At 41.1% G+C, this 19984-nt stretch overlaps 1 protein-coding gene across 1 annotated transcript in view; it reads left to right on the top strand.

The window, feature by feature from the left end:
- The window catches only part of CDC73 (cell division cycle 73), a 131925-nt gene that overhangs the window by 27472 nt on the left and 84469 nt on the right, over positions 1–19984 (top strand). The window contains exons 8-9 of the mRNA XM_060232376.1: positions 14295–14393; positions 16817–16895. Coding sequence (XP_060088359.1) covers positions 14295–14393; positions 16817–16895 — 178 coding nt within the window. The remainder of the gene's footprint in view (positions 1–14294; positions 14394–16816; positions 16896–19984) is intronic.

The following is a 19984-nucleotide window of genomic DNA, read 5'->3' as shown; positions in this document are numbered from 1 at the left end:
TCAGGTCGTGAGCAGAGGGCTCCGACTGCAGTACTGTAGCTTTACCACTCTGCACCACGGGGCTCTTTATAAGTTTATATATGTGTGTGTGCGTGTGTGTATACATACAAACATATATGTTTGTGTATATATATATATATTTAATCTGTGCTGGAAGCCTTGGAAAAATGGCTTGTCTCACCTCTAGAGGGTGGTTTCTGGGAACTTCCTGCAAGTTCTGACAGCCTAATGTAGGTTTTCACAGAAAAGCCCAATCCATTTTTCTCATGTGTTATACAGAATGGTAAAGGTGGAAGTTGTATTACCTTATATGCAAGGTTATGCAGGGCGCTAAAGGTCCTAACCAGTATTTTTAATGTTGCTTGGAAAGAAGCTGAAAGCCAGAGCCGTTGACAAAATAATGAGTATATTATGGCAATGAGTCCTAATTAGGACTCTAGCTGCAGCATTATGAACCAGCAGAAGGTTCTTTATTTACTTCAAGGGCAGCCCTACATAGAGCACATAACAGTAGTTAATGTGGATGCTGCTACATAGCTATGGACATGTCTGCTTTATTTTAGTAGTAGCCATAGCTGGCAAATCAGCACTGACTGATAAAAGGGTACCCTTTCCAACCTCCATTAACTGTCCATCCAGTGACAGTGAGTCCAGAAGCACCCCCTGACTGTGAACTGATTCTTTAGGGAGAAGTTCAGCCTCATCCAGAGTAGTCTATATGCTTATTCCCTGAAGGATCAATTACACAGTCAGGAGATGCTTCTGGACTCACTGTCACTGGATGGACAGTTAATGGAGGTTGGAAGGAGTACCCTTTTAACAGTCTGTGCTGATTTACTGTAATTTTGTCATGATGGTTTAAATTTCAGTTCATTCAAACTCATCTAGTCCTTCGCTGCCTAGGCACTGGTTTACTGTTTCTACTAACTCCCTAGATGTTGATAGAAGTTGGAAAAAATCTCCCATCAGCATATTTGTGACACTGTCCTCCATATCACTGGGTGATCTCTCCTGTCCTTCATGATGTTTAACATCTACAAGATGGAACTTAAGCCAAAGACCACCAGTAAAAGGTTGTTATTTCAGTATGCATTACTGCTGTCTGTAAAATTTAACTCTGGAAATTATCACTCGGTGAGACTAGAGCTGTCTTGTGGAATGTCCTGTAATTTGCACGGTGGTTTGGAGGAAGCCGGTTAGGATTATTGTTGTTGTTGTTATTGATATTGTTATTAAATTTACTGAAAATTCTCGCAAGTGAGAACAGATTAGTTTCTCTTTTATACCAGACATTTACATTGAAGAAGAAGAAGATGATATTGGATTTATATCCCGCCCTCCACTCCGAAGTCTCAGAGCAGCTCACAATCTCCTTTACCTTCCTCCCCCACAACAAACACCCTGTGAGGTGGGTGGGGCTGGAGAGGGCTCTCACAGCAGCTGCCCTTTCAAGGACAACCTCTGTGATAACTATGGCTGACCCAAGGCCATTCCAGTAGGTGCAAGTGGAGGAGTGGGGAATCAAACCCGGTTCTCCCAGATAAGAGTCCGCACACTTAACCACTACACCAAACTGGCTCTTCCTAATTGAACAATTAGTGCTAGTTTAGTTGCATGGAAAATTGGAGTTTCTGGAAGCTTGATACAGAGCCCTACTTTTTGTGAAGAGTCCTGGCTAAATTGATGTAGCTGGAAAGTGTAAGTGTCTCTCTCTTCCGTAGTCACTATTAACATGTTTGGAGATTTACGGAGTTTTAGTCTGACATTCAAGGATTTGCTTTCTAGGAAATATCCTTGTTCAACAAATAGAACCTCAGTTTCAGCACTTTTTTCTGAAGGCTCTCCTCCATCTGTCCCCCCCCCAAAAAAAAAAATTCTGCCTGGCATGCATACAAGCCCCTAACTTTTTGGTTCAGTTTTATAGAGCAAATTTTGTGCCTCATTTTTGTGGCATTATAATATTTTTACTGTTATTGTTGTGTTAAAAGGTTTTAGTATAAAGTCCACTTTGAAAACATTTTGAAAGCAGCATCACCCCAGAGTCGAAAACAACTGGTGCTGGCACAGGGGACCTTTCCTTTTCCTTTTCACTTTGAGACCAAAGCGGTGATTAATTTAGCATTTTACATAAATATTTCAAAATACCCTGGAAAGTTAGGCAAACATTGCATAAAGATGTAAATTTATTTTCCCACCTCATCCCCAAGTTTGTTTTCTCCTTGAGTTCTCTGACATTTCCTGTCTATTAAGTATGCTTAAGGATACATCATTTTAGAAATAGCAGAGTTTAAAAATTGTTAAATGTGTGGGGGAGGTGTCAGAAAGGAACTAGCAGGACTACAGACTTTCCTGTTGTACCAGATTAGCAGTCTTCATAAAAATCTATTTACTAAATGTCTAAAAACCTCCATTTTTATTGCACGAAACATATGTCAAATTAATAAATTCAGAGGTGATAAAAACATCTCTCTCAAGAGTCAAAATGTTAGGTAATAGGGCTTTAGTTTACCTACTGGAGCTGATATTTCTATTATTTTACAGTATTCCTTTTTACTACGTGCAGCAAAGCCTCACCCATTTTAGTGATTTCAGGACTAAGTGGTGACTAATTCTGTTGATACTGGAGCTGCAATAATGAAGTGTGGTATAGTGGTTAGTGCCTAACTAAGATCTTGGAGAACCAGGTTCAAATTCTCTATCTGCCACGGAAGGTTGTTGGGTGACTTTGACCAGTAATATACTCTCAGCCTAACATATCTTGCAGGGTTGTTGTCAAGAACGATGTAAACATCTTTGGGTTCCTCTTGGGCAGAAAGACACAATACAAAGAATACATAGGTACTATGGATGATGATCCAGGTGATCTTGAGTTCAGACATTTCATCTGCTGTGAACTCACTGACATCTATAAACATGTCAGCAAGACACAGTAAATGACAGTAATGTGCATTTTGTAACATGTGTACATATGCACATCTGAACAGAGGCACATATCCTTGACAGAAGGGCTGACTGTGATAAGTTGTGACCCATCAAGCCAAATTAATCTAATTAGCTGTTTATGTCATTTGACAGCCCACTAAGGCTGGGGAAACCCCTTACCTTCATTGCATTCCTAGGCCTACAAAAATGGGGAAAGAGATTCTAAAACACTTGTAAGTTCAGTCCTCTGTGGAGTTATTCTAATTGATTTCAGTAGACTTGGACTAGGATTGCACTGTAGGTAGGCTGCAGTATTGTGGCAGGTGAGTTGCTTTCAGCCTGATTAGTCACAACATGAAGTTGTGCAATAGAGAAATCATGAACACTTTGATTTGATCCTGGTGTGACTTACCCCCGAAATATTATGTCGAATCTCTCCTCTCCTTCCAAGAGGAAGGTTATAAAAACATTTGATCTCTGAAATTCACAGGGGTTTTTTTTTTGCTCCTGTGGATTAAAGCTGGTGACATACTTGACTCAGCACTGGCAGTTATATATTTTCTGAATCATCTCACAGAACAGTGTGTGGGCATCCTCTGTGCTGCTGCAGTGTAATCCAATTAATATTGCCTCCTGCCCTCTTTGCCAAGTCCGTCAAAAGTCAAAGATGGAGCAGTGCCTTCTGAGCCGCAGGATTTGTCATCTGCAACACAGTGACAGTGGAATCCTATTGCGTTTTTACTTCCACCCTTCAGAGAATATCATTGCTCTGATATTGGCAGAGAGAGGGGAGAATCCAGTATATCCCCTCCACAAGTGGTTGCACGTAATGCTGTCTTAATTTTTCAAGGCATACTTTAGCCCAGGCATATAGTTTTGGAGTTGCTGTACTTTTTAACAACAACAACAAAACCTCCTGTTTTATGTAAGTTGATGGGACCATCTGTTGCCATGTCTGTACATTCTTTTTGATCATAATCTCATTTTAGGTATAACTGTCTGGAGCAGATGCGTATTTCTTCCATGCAAAAATGCCTAGGCACAGCAGATGGACACTGTAGAGCAGGGGTGGCCAACGGTAGCTCCCCAGATGTTTGGGGCTGATGGGAGTTGTAGGCAAAAACATCTGGAGAGCTACCGTTAGCCATCCCTCCTGTAGAGCATGAATCCTGCTGCTATAATGGTGTATGCGGCCGGGGTTGTAGTGAGCGATATAACCGCCACGGCGGTGCCATGGTCGGATCACTTTGCCCTCAAGGCCCATGTAGATATGCCTCCCCAAACCTGTTTAGGCGAGGAGCCTATTATGGCTCGCCCGCGGAGCCAGATGGACCCGGAACGGTTCCAAATGGCTCTGCGGGATCCCTGGCCCTCTGGCATTCCTCTCGATGACCTGGTTGAGTCCTGGAATAACCGGCTCGCTAGGGCCATCGAGGGGATTGCACCTCGACGCCCTCTGCGACCTCGGATTAGGCCGGCTCCGTGGTATACCCCGGAATTGCGCCGGCTGAAACAAGGCCTTAGACGGCTAGAGAGGCAATGGCGACGTACTCGCGACGAAGCGACTAGAACATCTTATAGGAAGTTTATGAAATCCTATGAGATGGCAATCAAGGCCGCAAAGAAAACATACTTCGCGACCAAGATTGCATCTGCAAATTCGCGCCCAGCCCAATTATTTAGAATAATTCGGAATCTTACTTCATTGCCACAGGGCAATCCAAAAGCTAAGGAATTGGAGATAGGCTGTGAGGCTTTTGCGAAATTTTTTGCAGAGAAGGTCCAATCGCTCCGCCACGACTGCCCCGCCAACTTAGATGCAGTAAGTGAACTTGAGGCCCAATGCGTGTCTTCAGATTTAACCTTGGACTGCTTCGACCCACTCAGCTTGGAGGAAGTCGACAGAATTCTTGGCACTGCACGACCCACAACTTGTGACCTGGACCCTTGCCCCTCCTGGTTAATTAAGGCCTGCCAGGAGGAATTGAAATGTCCTATACGGGACATCATAAATCGATCCCTTTCGGAGGGTGTTTTCCCAACATCCCTGAAAGAGGCAGTGGTCCGCCCTCTTTTGAAAAAAGTTACATCAGACCCGTCCGTATTGGCACATTATCGGCCGGTCTCAAATTTGCCCTTTCTGGGCAAAATTATTGAGAGGGCTGTGGCGTTGCAGCTGCAGAGCTTTCTGGAGGACGCTTCCACCTTGGACCCATGCCAGTCCGGCTTTCGCCCGGGCCATGGGACGGAAACAGTCTTGGTCGCCCTCATAGATGACCTCCGGCGGCAACTGGATCGGGGTGGCTCGGCAGTATTGCTGCTGCTCGACCTGTCGGCGGCGTTCGACATCGTCGACCACCGGCTGCTGGCCTGCCGCCTCGCCGACGCAGGAATTCGGGGGCTAGCCTTACAGTGGCTCTCCTCCTTCCTCGAAAATCGGGGACAAAGGGTGGCAGTTGGAGGGAAGCTGTCTCAGAGACACCCTCTGCACTGTGGGGTGCCTCAGGGAGCAGTTCTCTCCCCGATATTGTTTAACATCTTTATGCGCCCCCTTGCCCAGATTGCGCGGAGGTATGGGCTCGGTTGTCATCAGTACGCTGATGACACCCAGCTCTATCTATTGATGGAAGGCCGGACTGGCGATGTCCCTATAAATTTGGACCGGGCGTTACAGGCCGTGGCTGACTGGCTCAGGCTGAGTGGGCTGAAGCTGAATCCAACGAAGACTGAGGTCCTTTGCGTGGGCCGGGACGGACCGGAAGGGGAGATCATTCTGCCGGCTTTTGACGGTGCGCCACTGATACCAGTGCGCAGGGTCAAGAGCTTGGGGGTGCTACTGGAATCCTCGCTATCAATGGAGGCCCAGATAGCCGCCACCGCAAGATCCGCCTTCTTTCATCTTAAAAGGGCGAGGCAGTTGGCTCCCTTCTTGGAACGCGACGACCTAGCAACTGTGATCCACGCAACGGTCACCTCAAGATTAGACTACTGCAATGCCCTCTACATGGGGCTGCCCTTGTGTCGAACGCGGAGACTCCAGGTAGTGCAGAATGCGGCGGCCAGGCTGCTAGCGGGACTACCTAGATGGGAACACGTGCAGCCTGTGCTGCGGGATCTGCATTGGCTGCCGGTTGTCTACCGTGTTCGCTATAAGGTGCTGGTTATCACCTTTAAAGCCCTATATGGCCGAGGACCTGCCTACCTACGGGACCGCCTCTCCCCATATATTCCCCAGAGAGCACTAAGATCCAGCTCCCAAAACCTTCTACAAATCCCTGGGCCAAAAGAGGCCAGACTTAAGATAACCCGGGAGCAAGCCTTTTCACTAATGGCCCCTCGTTGGTGGAACCAACTCCCAGAGATGGTGCGAGCCCTGCGGGATCTGAATCAGTTCCGCAGGGCTTGCAAAACCCATCTTTTTCAGCTCTCATTTGGAACAGGACCTGACCAAACTGACTAACTATCGTAATTTTAGCCACTTTATGTTGAAATTGGAACTGATGTATGACAATATGTAAACTATGACCGACAGAAATATAGCACCTATTTCTACCTACTTTATATTTTTATATCTTTTAATCTCCTATTCTCTTATTTTTATATTTTTAAACTTTATTAATTCATGTAATTGTATTATTTAAACCATTGCTGTCTATTTTAACCGAATCATGCTTGTCATGTCTGTGAGCCGCCCTGAGCCCGCCTCTGGTGGGGGAGGGCGGGATATAAAAATAAAATTTGCTTTGCTTTGCTTTGCTTTGCTATTCAGCTGAACAAATACAAACAGCAGCTTTTCAACCTGTAAGCCGCAGAGCACATGCTGACCTGCTAAGATATGCACAAACCACATGGCACTTCAACTTCCTAAATTTCAGATCATAAGAGAAACCAATGGCCCATCCAGTCCAACACTCTGTGCCATACAGTAGCCAAAACCCAGGTGACCAGCTCCTCAGCTGTTTTATAAAGATTTCCAAAGTGATTTCTCCTCACCTTATATATAGTTCTAAAATGGCACGTGAGTGTTAAGTCATACAAGTGAGAGAATTTGGGGGGGGGTGGTTAGAGTAAAAAGTGATGGGTTGCATTCTACAGCAGAACTTGAAGGAGGAGAAGGGGGAACAGCTTTTCTCTGTTTTGCTCTTTGTTGTCTTGCCAAATATCCTTCACTGAGGATTAGGGGACTTGTCAATACTGTGCACTGCAGCATAGGTATGAGTCACTGAGGAGGAAGAATTGGGTACAATCACTGCCACTGTTATTTGTTATTTCCCTATAGTGCAGAACTTGGACTACTGTGCGTGGAGAAGGAAGTTGGAGATGATTGCTGACTGTAGGTAATGGCTAGCAAGAGATTCCACAGATCTTACATTGAGAGTTCTCTTTTGGATTGTCTTACTGGACCTATGAGAACACTGACCATTATTTGAAGGCTTCATTTGCTGCACCATAGTTACATAGGGGCTTTACAGCCTCTACCAGCAGTTGCCATGCTTCCCTGGAAGAGAAGCAATCGTTCCGCGTATAGAATACCTCTTGTGTAGTACAAAATGTTCTTAACAATCTCCAATAAAGATATTCTTTCCAATTTTATAGAAAATTGATTCCTTTATTCATATCAAAATTCAAAATTTCCAGAAATTAATTAATCCAGGCTTTCATAAAGGTTCATAAATATTCCGAATTTGCACAATGTATGCTGGAGATATTGGAAAAAAATTAATCAATAATCATAACCAGTTTACAGGCACAACTGGTCTAAAGAACTTTTGTTTCGCATTATTGCTTTATCCAAGCCAATTTTTCCTATTCACACACCGATGTGAGAAAAGGGGAAAGATGACAGCAAGCGCTGAGTAAATGATGTTAAAATTATTTCTAATGTGATGAGTGAAGCATATGAATAGGAAAAATTTGCTTGAATAAAGCAGTAATGCGAAACAGGAGTTCTTTAGACCGGTTGTGCCTGTAAACTGGTTATGATTATTGATTAATTTTTTATCTCCTGCATATATTGTATAAATCTGGAATATTTATGAACTTTTATGAAAGCCTGAATTAATGAATTTCTAGAAATTTTGATTTTTTTTATATGAATAAAGGAATCAATTTTCTATAAAAATTGGAAAGAATATCTTTTTTGGAGATTAAGAACATTTTGTACTACACAAGAGGTATTCTATACACGGAGCTATTGCTTCTCTTCCAACCTTTTGTCCGTGTGGCTTTTGTTTTGTTGCATATGCTTTCCTGGAAAGCTGACTCAGAAGACTGGGAACCTGTTAAAGCAGCATTTCATGGGGCAAAATGGCTGCTAGTGAGTGGCAAAATTCACACAAGGGCTTTGTATGTGTATATGCGCACATAGATCTCTTTGTGTTGTATTTGCTGTCCCAATCCTTGTTGTTCAGAATCTCACATTGTATTGAGATTCTAGGATGTAAGGATAGCCCAAGAAGTGTTTAGAAACCAGAACAACTCTGAACAATAACGTGCACAGCTAATTCTATTACCCATTGACTTGGAAAATTCCAAAACAACCTTGCTGTTTGCTCTCTGTTTTGAAATACACCAATATAATTTGATGAATTCTGGAGTTCTACCTGTGATGCCTTTCTTTCAAGAGTCTTTTATGCTTACTGAAGCAATAGGCCACCTAAGGGTATATCCCAGCACCCTACCTACATATATGTTTTTGTTTTATGTAGTATTTACATATTCTGGCCATTGTGAAGGGTGGTAACACTGCAGCAAATAAAATCTAAAGAAAGCTTAGTGGTACTCTTGGGATATTTCATGGGCTATTAGTATGTAATGGCTGAAAGAAACAGTGCAAATGAAAAGCAGGATTTCCAGCTTGTGCTCTGTAGTAATCTGTGTTCATTATGAGAAGATCAGAGTCACTGGAATAATGCAGTAATGCTAAGAAAATTTAAGGTATCAGGAAAAGAGGAAGACCCAACATGAGATGGATCAAGAAAGCCACAGCCCTCAGTTCGTAAGACCTGATCAAGGCTGTTAACAACAGGAAGTTTTGGAGGTCATTAATTCATGGGGTTGATGCAAGTTGGAAGCAACTTGACAGCCCTTAACACATACACACACACACAAACTTGAGCAAGTTATGCATGGTACTTGGTTCCATTACAGCCACAGCCATACTGTGGAAGCTGCTTTTGTATGCATGGAGCTTAATTCCACACCTGATTTAATTGGGTCATAACTCTGCCTGTGTTTTCAATTTTCTACAGTTCCCAAGCCTCCTTTGCATTATTTCTCACTTAACTGAAGCCTGGGATTCTCTGAGCAGGCCAGGTCACTCTGGAGAATTATAAGCCTTCTTGGGCAGGAAGCTATGAGTCCCTGCTTCTTGCCAACTGAGACATTAGATCGCTTTAAACACACCACTTTCTCTGTGTCCTTCATTCTACTCCTGCGCCTGTAGCATAGGATAATTTGATTGATCTTAAGGAGTTGTTGTGAGGGTTGCTGAGAATGCTTGCCAAGTCGTGATAATGCTTGGGGAGGAGGACAGTACTATGTCATTTTAAAAAATGATGAGTGGTTGATGTCTAGCCTAATTTCTTTTGGCTCTAACTCTAATTGTATTGGTTTTCTTCTTCCCTAGAGTTGCCATGCATATATTGGGGACATCTGATGGTTTGAACTGCCTATTAATTAGGGGACCCAAGATTTCCACATATGAGGGAAAGATTTACAATGTGTGGGCATCTATGAGGCCAGTGCTACTTGTTAAGAATTTTTTTAGCTTGTTTTTATTTGGTGGATCAGTGTTGTTCCCCTAGAGATGCAGCCATTATCAGTGGCCACTAAGATCTTTGTAGCACTTCGTTAAAGCAGTGAGATCCAGAGTTCTTCCTCTTGGAGCTACTCCTCCAAAAGAAAAGAAATGTGGACAAGTTACTGTTGCCTATTGTCATTTGCATTCATGGCATTAGAAGGTTTTGGCTTATTGGCACTTTGAAGGGCAGAACAGTAAAAAAAAAATGCTTCAATTGAGCAGGTTAGCAAATGATCCCATTCAGTTAAAGGGAATGAAAAGGTCAAGACATGTAGAAACCAAATTACTACTCATAACAGGGGGACTGGTGATGTTCACATAGTGTTAATATGCTAATTGAGGGCTTCACTTGTAGTAAAATATTAATTGAAAGTGTGAATGATTTGAAGGGGGTGGCAGCTTGGAGTTAATCTTAGACTTGACATATTCATGTGCAGAATGCTACCTCTACCCTTGGCTACCTTATCATGAGAAATTGTAACATGAAGCTTGTAGATGAAAATGAGCTAGCTGTAGATCATGACTGGCATCTTAGCTGAGAGAACATAAGGGAGAGAGAGTATTGGATGCCGTTGAATTATGTTTTTTGCCATACGCTTTTATATGTGTGGGATTCCTTGATTGTGGGGGGGTGCGGTTTGAGATAGGGCAGTTGTGTGAATGGGTGTCTTTGGATGGGACAGAGTTTTATAAGACACAAGGAAACGTCTATTTAGTTTTTCACTCCTCATGCTTTGGTTGGTTATATTATTTCCAGATCCTGGAACACATTTTTCAGTTATCTGTGGTATATGTTTCTATAGAGAGAACTCAGAGAACTGGAACTCAGAGAAAGCCAGTGCTGATGAAATTCTAGCTTCCTGCTTAACATTTATCTTATTTACTGTATTCTCTCCCCCACACTGTGTACTCTTTCTCTCCTCCTGGTACCCCCCCCCCCCGCTCATAGTCGCTTCCTTTTCCCTTCTTTCTTCTCATTCACCAACCAGCCTTGCTTTTATTTGCCATCTCCTAGTCTTCACCTTATTTATGTCCTTCATTTATATCCTCCCTTCCTCCCCATTGAGAAACTAAAGGGGGTGTAAATCATTCTTCTCTCCTACATTTGTTCTTCCAGTACCATTGTGAAGTAGATGAGGTGTGATCCGCCAAGGTCACGCAGCAAGTTTCCATGCCAGAGTGGGAGTTTGAATCTGGCTTTCCCAGATCCTAACCCAACAATTCTAGCCAGTGTCAAGAACTCTTGCTATTATCAGAGCAAATTCTCCACTTTCCCCCATCATTTCATTGTTGAGCAGTCTGTCAATAGATATATAAATCACAGTTGATTAAGCTGAAGGAATTGTTGTAAGGATTACTGATATTAATGGTATTAATAATAGTTGTTGAGTCAACCAAGAGAAACCTTTTAACCAGTGAGAGAAACTGGAATGGAGTGGATTTCGAATCCAGGTTTGGTGAAAACCTGATTAACTTCCACTGTGGCAGAAGTAAAAATATTGCTTAACTACAGTTAAGTTGGAGGGGACAGTTTTATTCCAGGGAGTAAAGAAATATTAGTATGCATTCTCAGCATGCTCAATTTTTGATGGGGAACTGGTGGTATATCTGCCCTAGGCCAGAGAAGCTTAAAGAAGAGCTACCTGTAAGAACATCATTTTTGTTGTCTGTCAAATGAAGTGTTTCCTTTGAATTGACTTTCATTCTTCTGCCATTAATTCCAGCTGCTTCTGAAGATGACTTCAGTTAGCTCTCTTGAATGAGATGCTCAATTTTTAATGAAATATCCTGATGAGGAGAGCTACCACAACAAGTTATCCTGGCTTGCTCTTATGCAGTTTTAAAGCCATTTTAAACTATGATGAACACCTAAACATGGCATGTAAAGTCCCACAGCATACTAGAGATACCTTGTATATGGAGATAGTATACTATACAAATATACTATGTATTTGTTTTTCATGTTTTAATGTTTGCATAATGGTTAGAAAAGAAGCATTTTGCATTATAAATGTTCTTTGAGAAGTTCCGCTTCTTAATACTTTAATACTTAGAATTATCAGGAATGGAAGACATCTGTTGTGTACATATGTCATTTAACATTAAGTGCGTCTTGGGAGTAGATCTAAATCAGTTCAGTATGGGCCTTTTTTTTAAATGGCATTTGGGTTTATGTGCTTCTTTTCAAAATAATGCAATTTAGTTATGGTACCTAGTTTTAAGCATTTTAAACATGATTGTTTCAAGTTATATGCCAGTCTCTTCAATAGGCTTGTGTTTTTACTTGTTGCCTACAAATATTTTGGGGTTTAGGTATTTGTAGGACTTTGTTTTATTAGTTTTGCAAAAAAGTGTTTTGCCAAGCACTCTGATTTGGAACAGGAACTTGCTGCCTATACTTTTGTGGACATCCTCTCTTGTTGACTAACTTTTGAGTTTCAGTTTGGGAAAAAAAATAGGATATACTTTAACTCTTTCATTGTAGGTCTTATGTTTTGGTATGCGGGTTCCTTGAAACAGTTTCAGTAATCGATTTTTACTATATATAGCTTTATTAATACCCCATCTTCTGTGACCTACTCTGTTTTATGATTGGCATTCATTCTCTGTTTTTCATTATTCCAGGAAATACTTTCTTGATGAAGTTAACATTGGATACCTTGTTGATGTATTGCTAGTTTCTTCTGTTTTATGATTTAATCTAAATGGGATGCTGTGTTTGTTTCCAGTGTGTTTTGAATGCTAGTGCCATTGTATATATCTTCCTGTGGGTGAACAGATGGTCAGGATGGTGTATAGTCCTAAAACTTGAAGATAAATTTTAAAGCTCATATAATTATGTTTGAGTCTTAATTTCATCCCAATATTTCTATGTCAATTGACATGATCATTTGAAGTATGACATCTTCTGCAGTTCCCCTATATCCCCTTCCCCTCACTGTTTCCTCTTTCTCTCTTGGCAGCCTCCATATCCTGCCTTCTTTCTTTGCTCCCAGGGATTATGTCGATTGTGACAGGAGATTAACCTGTCTTTGTCAGTTAACTTGGGAAAGCTGCTTGATGATCCTGTCTGATGGTTGCATATTCTTTCAGATGTTTCCTAATTATGCAGAATGTCCATTAATATCTCACAAAAACCATCCATTCATTTAGTCTGGAGTCAGGGTGATCTCATGGAATAAGAAGGCAAGTTTTTAGGCAGAGAGGCTGTTCAGTTTCCTAGTTGGGAAAGGAGAGGAACAACTCCCCCCCCCCCCCCAAAAAAAAAAAAAAAGAATTAAGAACTGGAAAGGTTAAATGGACACAAATTAGGGGATGCAATATTAAATTCAATAAAAATACAAGCCAGTTTGGTGTAGTGGTTAAGTGGTTAAATTCAATAAAAATACAAGCCAGTTTGGTGTAGTGGTTAAGTGGTTAAATTCAATAAAAATATAAGCCAGTTTGGTGTAGTGGTTAAGTGTGCGGACTCTTATCTGGGAGAACCGGGTTTGATTCCCCACTCCTCCACTTGCACCTACTAGCATGGCCTTGGGTCAGCCATCGCTCTGGCAGAGGTTGTCCTTGAAAGGGCAGCTGCTGTGAGAGCCCTCTCCAGCCCCACCCACCTCACAGGGTGTCTGTTGTGGGGGAGGAAGGTAAAGGAGATTGTGAGCCGCTCTGAGACTCTTCGGAGTGGAGGGCGGGATATAAATCCAATATCATCTTCTTCTTCTTCTACAACATAAATATGACAAATTATTTTTATTATTTATTTATTATGTGTTACGTTAGATTTATATCCCGGCTAGTCTATGAAGACTCAAGGCAGGATATATTTATGTATTTATGTAATGTATTTATTACAAATTACTTTAAAAACAGTTATAGGCCCAAATATAGCCTCAGTAAGAATTTCAGATTATACAATATGTATAGTTAGGACCTTATGCAACCCTAGAACAGATGCATTTTGGCCTACTAGCCTTCTTCAGTGGTCAAGCATAAATGTTGCACATAAGGCTCAGTTATTGCAATACTATTATAAACCAATATAGAGCCAAGTGAAAATTATGTTCTGATAAATATCAGTAACTGAAGGCAAGAATGTACTATCTAGGCCTCCTGTGATATTGTCCTGTGTCCAGATCAGGTACATACAACCAAAATGTTGTATACCCTCCTATTTTGGTCCAGGAGGGTGTGCATGATGCTGATTCAGAAAGCAATGTGAATTAAGAATCCTGTAAGGCATGAGTTCCATGTGTGTGAAAACATAGTTATTACACGATGGGTTGGGTGGAGATGAAAGTGATCAGAAATCTTGGAATGCTGAGAGATTATTCCTTGCCGGGTAAGTGGTAAAGGGCAGAGGAACAGCTGCACAATTTCAGAGCTCCGTCAAAACTATCTTCCAGGTATGCTTAACAATACTGCATAGTTGAGTAGTTGTATTTGTTTTCTAATTTGTGTGTCTCAACTCTCTGCCAACCACTGTTATCAAAAGCACTGTACAATGTAGAGAACTGTGTAATAACTGAATATATATCACAAAGATGAGTAAAACTGAATTACTTTCTTTTTATTTTAGAATTTTGCCAAGAACATTTTTGCAATTCTTCAATCGGTTAAAGCTAGAGAAGAAGGTCGTGCACCTGAACAAAGACCGGCACCAAATACTGCACCAGTGGTAAGACTAACTGCACTTAAGACTAAAACCATCTTGATTTTAAAAGCTAAAAGAAACATGGGATTTAATTTTTAAAAAATTGGTTTGTTTGAAAAGAAAGGAGCTTCCAGTGCCAAGTAGTGATGACTGGCCTCTAGTTCCACCCTCCTTACATTTCCAAGAGGGGTTGGCAGATACTAAGCAGCATCAGCCAGTTAGAGACTGTGGAACCTCTGGGAGGGAGAGAGTTAATGGGAGGGAAGGTCTATCATCACTTGAGATAGGGCTTGGAGAAGCAACAGCGAATCATGGGAAACTATCAAGAGATTAACTAGGTAGTTAGGTTTTGCACAGTGTAGAAAAGAACTCAGACATCATAGGGCTCATGGGCCAACAAAGAAGTAGGAATAGAGCAGGCAGCCTCTGTGACCTTAGAAAATAGTAAGCTAACCCTATTTCAATAGGCTGAGAGTCTTGGGTTTAAGAAGGAGTTCCAAATAAAATAATTCTTACTCTCTGACAGAAACACCTAGTCAGTTCAGTAAAACTGTGGGGGTGTGAAGATGTAACTGTTTTAAAGCAGAGTTCTGCTGTCCCTTGCTGTAAACAACCAATAACTTGTTATATTCCTTGTCTTAACCACTGAAAAAGAGATAATAAAAAAGAGATAAAACTTTTTTTTGTGTTGTAAAAGGAAGATATTGGTTTGAAGGGGAAGTAGTAGAAATTATCTCAGATTCCTATTCTATCTCCCTAGGCTACCTCTATAATAACCACTTGTAAGCCAGCATAGTTATTTGTTAACAGTGCCTTATAGACTACTTGTAAAGCATGCCATAGCTAAAATCAATTTGGTCACTGCTACTGCATGGTGTGATGGGGCGGGGGGAGCTGGCAAAGCACCTGGGTGTCACGCAAGTGTTTTCTGTTTAATGTGGAACAAATATTATTAATATTATTTTTCTTTAATCTTGTGATGGAGTTCGAATCCACAGATGATGCTGATGTTAAAATGCATTATTTGGGAAAAATGCTCTTAAGTGTTTGGATAGAATGCATGATTGGGGCTATGGTAAATGGATTTCACAGAAAATCAGGGCACCAATGTTAAAGAAAATGCACAAGTGATAGAACTAAAGTGATAGTACTAAAATTCCAGAATTAAATAAGAGTTCAAACTAGTGGATTAGATACCAAGTTCAACAGCATGGTATCAATGACATTCCCGTTGGTACAAGGAGGGAAGGTGATTTCTGCCAATCCACCCCCCCCGCCACACACACACTGCAAACCCCCCACTTAACCCCTCCACTTTGTTCCTGTGAGTCGTATGATCCACAGGAAAACATTTTTGTGGTCACAGAAAGTTTCAGGGAGGGGTGGAGGGGAAGTTTCCTTCATCCAGTATTAATATAGTCACACTACTTTAATAAAAATAATTTAAATTACCTGGAATATTACTGCTTATTACTACTTCGCAGCTGCCTTGATATTAACAGTTGATTTGGAATTCATTGTATGATTGCATTCAATATCAGTCCTTTTAGTGGTAGTTTCTCTGTTAGAACTAACCCTTGTTAGAGCTAACCCTTGGATATCATTCTAGTTCTGTACTTCTCTGCCCATATTGCAGCATACGCTCTGGCTAACCTTGACCATCTTATTCCCTTTGTTCTGCTGTCCTTTTTAAATCTTATTTCTTATAACAGTATTATTTCCCTCTTTTCTAGAACTGGTGGCAATTGGTATTACAAAACAGAGTGAATGGATGGTCAATTACCCATGCTCCTGTTTTCTGGGCTTCTTTAAGCATTTTCACCATAGTCGTTATGCTTCCATGTAATGGCAAGATGAATTTCAATGTCTTGATGGCTGTTTAACACTGAAATGTGTAAAGTATGCTTGGTGTTTTCAGAAATACTGCCTTAAATTATTGTAACTGTGAATAAATTGCCCATGCAAAAGATGGATAAAATGGACCACCGGATTCCAGCACTATTTCTAACATTTTTTTAACAACATGCTTCCTCCTCATCCCTGAAAAGGAACCCCCCCCCCCCCCAAATATATAGAATGTGTAGTTTCATAGCGGCATCACTCATCTAAAGAGAAAATACCCAAGGGAGCTATATCATTTGTCTAACCCACACTCCTGCCTGGTTTCACATGGCAGAGTAATAGGCCACTGAAAATTAGCTCTTATATCAGTAATTCAGAATTAAGTCCAGTGTGGTATCTTATTATTTATCTACTCAGAAGGTAGAGGTAGAATAACTTATATAGCAGATAGAGTTTGGGAATGGAGTACATCTTGAATTTATCCTCAGAAATGGTAAGTAACTTCTGTCATTTGTGTTATCCTTTGACAGTTTCTTCCATTAGATGTCAAAATGCAAACAAACATACAGCACAAATGTTATCTTTGTGTGTATTGTGTATTTCAGGACCCCACTTTACGAAACAAGCAGCCTACTCAAGCCGCCTACAACAGATATGATCAGGAAAGATTTAAAGGAAAGGAGGGTAAGTTTCCCTGCATTAGCCATATCTTAATGTTAATAATCCTTGGTAAGTAAAGTCCAGGCTGCACATAACAACCAAAGAAATTCACAAAAGGTAAAAAAAAAGAGGAAATAACCAATTATTTTAACAAATACATTATACCTTAAGTATTTTTCTTTCTGTTACAGTTTTCTTCCATTTCAGTTTATCCTGTGGATAAGCTTCTTAAGTAATGTTTCTTTTTGCAAGAAGAACCAAGTGGGGTTTTTCATAGCAAACATTTAAGTTGCAGTTCCTTTTGTCATGTCCTCTTTGTACTTGCTCACTGCTAATAGCATAGAACAACTAGCCAGCTCTGGCGGTTGTGAACAATCAACTTGTCTTCAAGTCAACTGTGTAAAAATGCTGCAATAATGACACTTTCCTGTCAACCAAAAGCCTAGTTTACTGGTAAATTACATCTGTAGAATGTCTTCATTAACTGTTGCTTGGAAGACTTTTAGCTTTTGCTCCATCAAAAATGCAAGAAAAGCTCAGACAAATTAGTGCTCTGTCTGCCTTTTTAAATTCATTTTTGTGCAGACTGCTGTTTCCTTTGGGAACTGATAGCCAGAACTTGGGAAGTCTGAATCCTTGGCAGAAGGCTAGAAAATGAACAGGAAGCAGTTCTCAAATAATCTCCATGGAAGTCATAGAGAGCCCAGTTTTTAAAATTAAGCTGCAGGTATTTATGAAAGAGATTGTCTGATTTTTAAGTGCTTATGTTATAGTAAGAGCACTTTCTCCTAACTTATCCCAAAATGAAGTAAAAGAAAATGACAAGACTGGAGAAGCAATTTCAGTGACAATTATTCAAGGCTTTAGAAACTTTTCCAAATGGATTTATTTATGCTGCAGATAACTAATCAGCTGTCTTCATGAATAAAACTGTCTTCTGCTACTTCCTAATGATCAAGAATGAGCGGCCAGTTACACCTTATTGGAGATAATGTTCCATAGGCCAGGGCCTGCCAGTTGTACCCAGCAGGCGAGCTAGTTTGGTCAGTGGGACTGTCATGAAGGCCTCTCCCTGTGATCTTAATTTCCAGACAGAAACATATGGGAGACAGTGGTCCTTTAGCTATCCCAGTCCCAACTCACGTAGGATTTCAAAAGTCTTGAATTGGGCTTGGGAGTGAATTGGAAGCCAGTATAATTGCTGTAGTACTGAAGTCACATGACACTGGTAACTGGCTCAACCAGCAGCATTCTGCACTAGCTGCAGCCTCTAAACACTTAAAAAGGAAGGCCCAAGTAGAGTGCATTGCAGTAGTCCAGTCTAGATGTAACTGGGGTGGATCCCTGTGATCAGACTGAGCCAGGAACAGACACAAATGGTGCACCAGCTACAGCTGGGTGAAAGCACTCTAAACCACAGCAGCCACCTGATTTACTAAAATAACATCTGTGTCAAGCAGTACTCCCAAGCTACAAACCTGGCTTTGCAAGTGTAGTGTAAACTGAACCAAATGGGGAGATCTAAAATCCCTGGTCTGCCTTTCTAACTAATCCAGAGAACTTCTGTTTTGTCAGAATTAAGCTTCAGTTTACTCCAGGGGTGGCCAATGGTAGCTCTCCAGATGTTTTTTGCCTACAACTCCCATCAGCCCCAGCCAGCCTGGCCAGTGGCTGGGGCTGATGGGAATTGTAGGCAAAAAACATCTGGAGAGCTACCATTGGCCGCCCCTGGCTTACTCCAAACACTGGTTTAGAACATCGTCAGCTTCGTTGGAATTAGGTGGAAAATAAAGGTAGAGCTAGGTATCATCCATATATTGACAACATCATAGCCAAACTTCCTGACCACCTCTCCCAGTGGCTTCATGTAGATATGAAATCGTATGGGGGATAAAATCAAACACTGCAGAGTCCCACAGGCCAACAGCCATGGGGCAGAGCAGGAATTCCCCAGCACCATTTTCAGGGACCAGCCTCCCAGATAGGATTTAGACCACCATAATATGGTACCGCTTAGTCCCAATACTGAGATGGTGGTATCAATGGCTCCTGAGAGATCCAGAAGAACTAGCAGGATTATCTTCCTGTGGTCTAGTTCTCGGTAGAGATCATCAGCCAAGGTGACCAAATCAGTCTCTATTCCGGATCTTGATCTTCTAACTCAAGGTTGAAATGGAACAGTCACGTTGATAAAAAAAATCAGTCTCTTCCAAGAGCCCTGAAGCTGAGAAGCAGCTGCCCACTCTAGCTCCTTATTCAAGAATGGAAGATCAGAATCTGGCTGGAAGTTTTCCAACATGATAGGATTCAGGGAGGACTTTTCTAGAAAATACAGTTTATAGGTTTCAGCAGCATCATGAACAGTTTCTGTAAATATGAAGAATTCACTGAATAGTTCTTTAACTTGTTCAGCTTGGAGAATCTGGTACTAAGCTATTTTTTTTTTTTTAAAAGCACTGAAATTCAAAGTGAGCAAAATAACAGCAGTTTATAGAAAATAAAATCTGTTTTAAAGACATTAAATAGATAGACATTAAATAAATAGACAGCATGTTATCTTTTCCTGTTTGGAGATGTTTGCAAATGGCTTGCAAGCTTTTCTGTGCTGCTAGATTTACCCTTGATGGCCAGAGAGCTACAAATAAGCGATCCTCATTCCTGTCCTTGCTAACAAAGGACCCCTATAAAGAATAGAAAAAAGTGAGTTTGCACCTCCACATTGGCATTCTTGGATTCATGGAATACTTGACCATGGGAAAGTAATAAGTGATCAAATGGCAGTGTTGGGTGGTCCATTGCCCAGTGTGCTAGTCTAGTGCTTTGTCTCTGGATGAAGAATTGTGATAGTGTTTATAGGGAACTTGCACTGTAGCCTTAACGATGAATCTCCCCTTTCCCCTCTCAAGGCCCTTAAAGGGTTATGTCTGCACTAGCAGTATTAACCAGGGCTTACTCAAATCAAAATTTTAAATGGAAGTACAACAGTATTTCCAAATCCTTTCCAAACAGTCCTTTCCAAACCTTTTACAGTGGCTTGGTTCTTGCTATCAAATGCCTACTGATACCAAAATTAGTTTAAACCAATTTAGTTTAAACCAATTTAGTTTAAATCA

This window comes from Heteronotia binoei, chromosome 2 (assembly GCF_032191835.1).
Source record: "Heteronotia binoei isolate CCM8104 ecotype False Entrance Well chromosome 2, APGP_CSIRO_Hbin_v1, whole genome shotgun sequence".
Lineage (NCBI taxonomy): Eukaryota > Metazoa > Chordata > Lepidosauria > Squamata > Gekkonidae > Heteronotia > Heteronotia binoei.
This window is presented reverse-complemented; position numbering and strand designations above follow the sequence as displayed.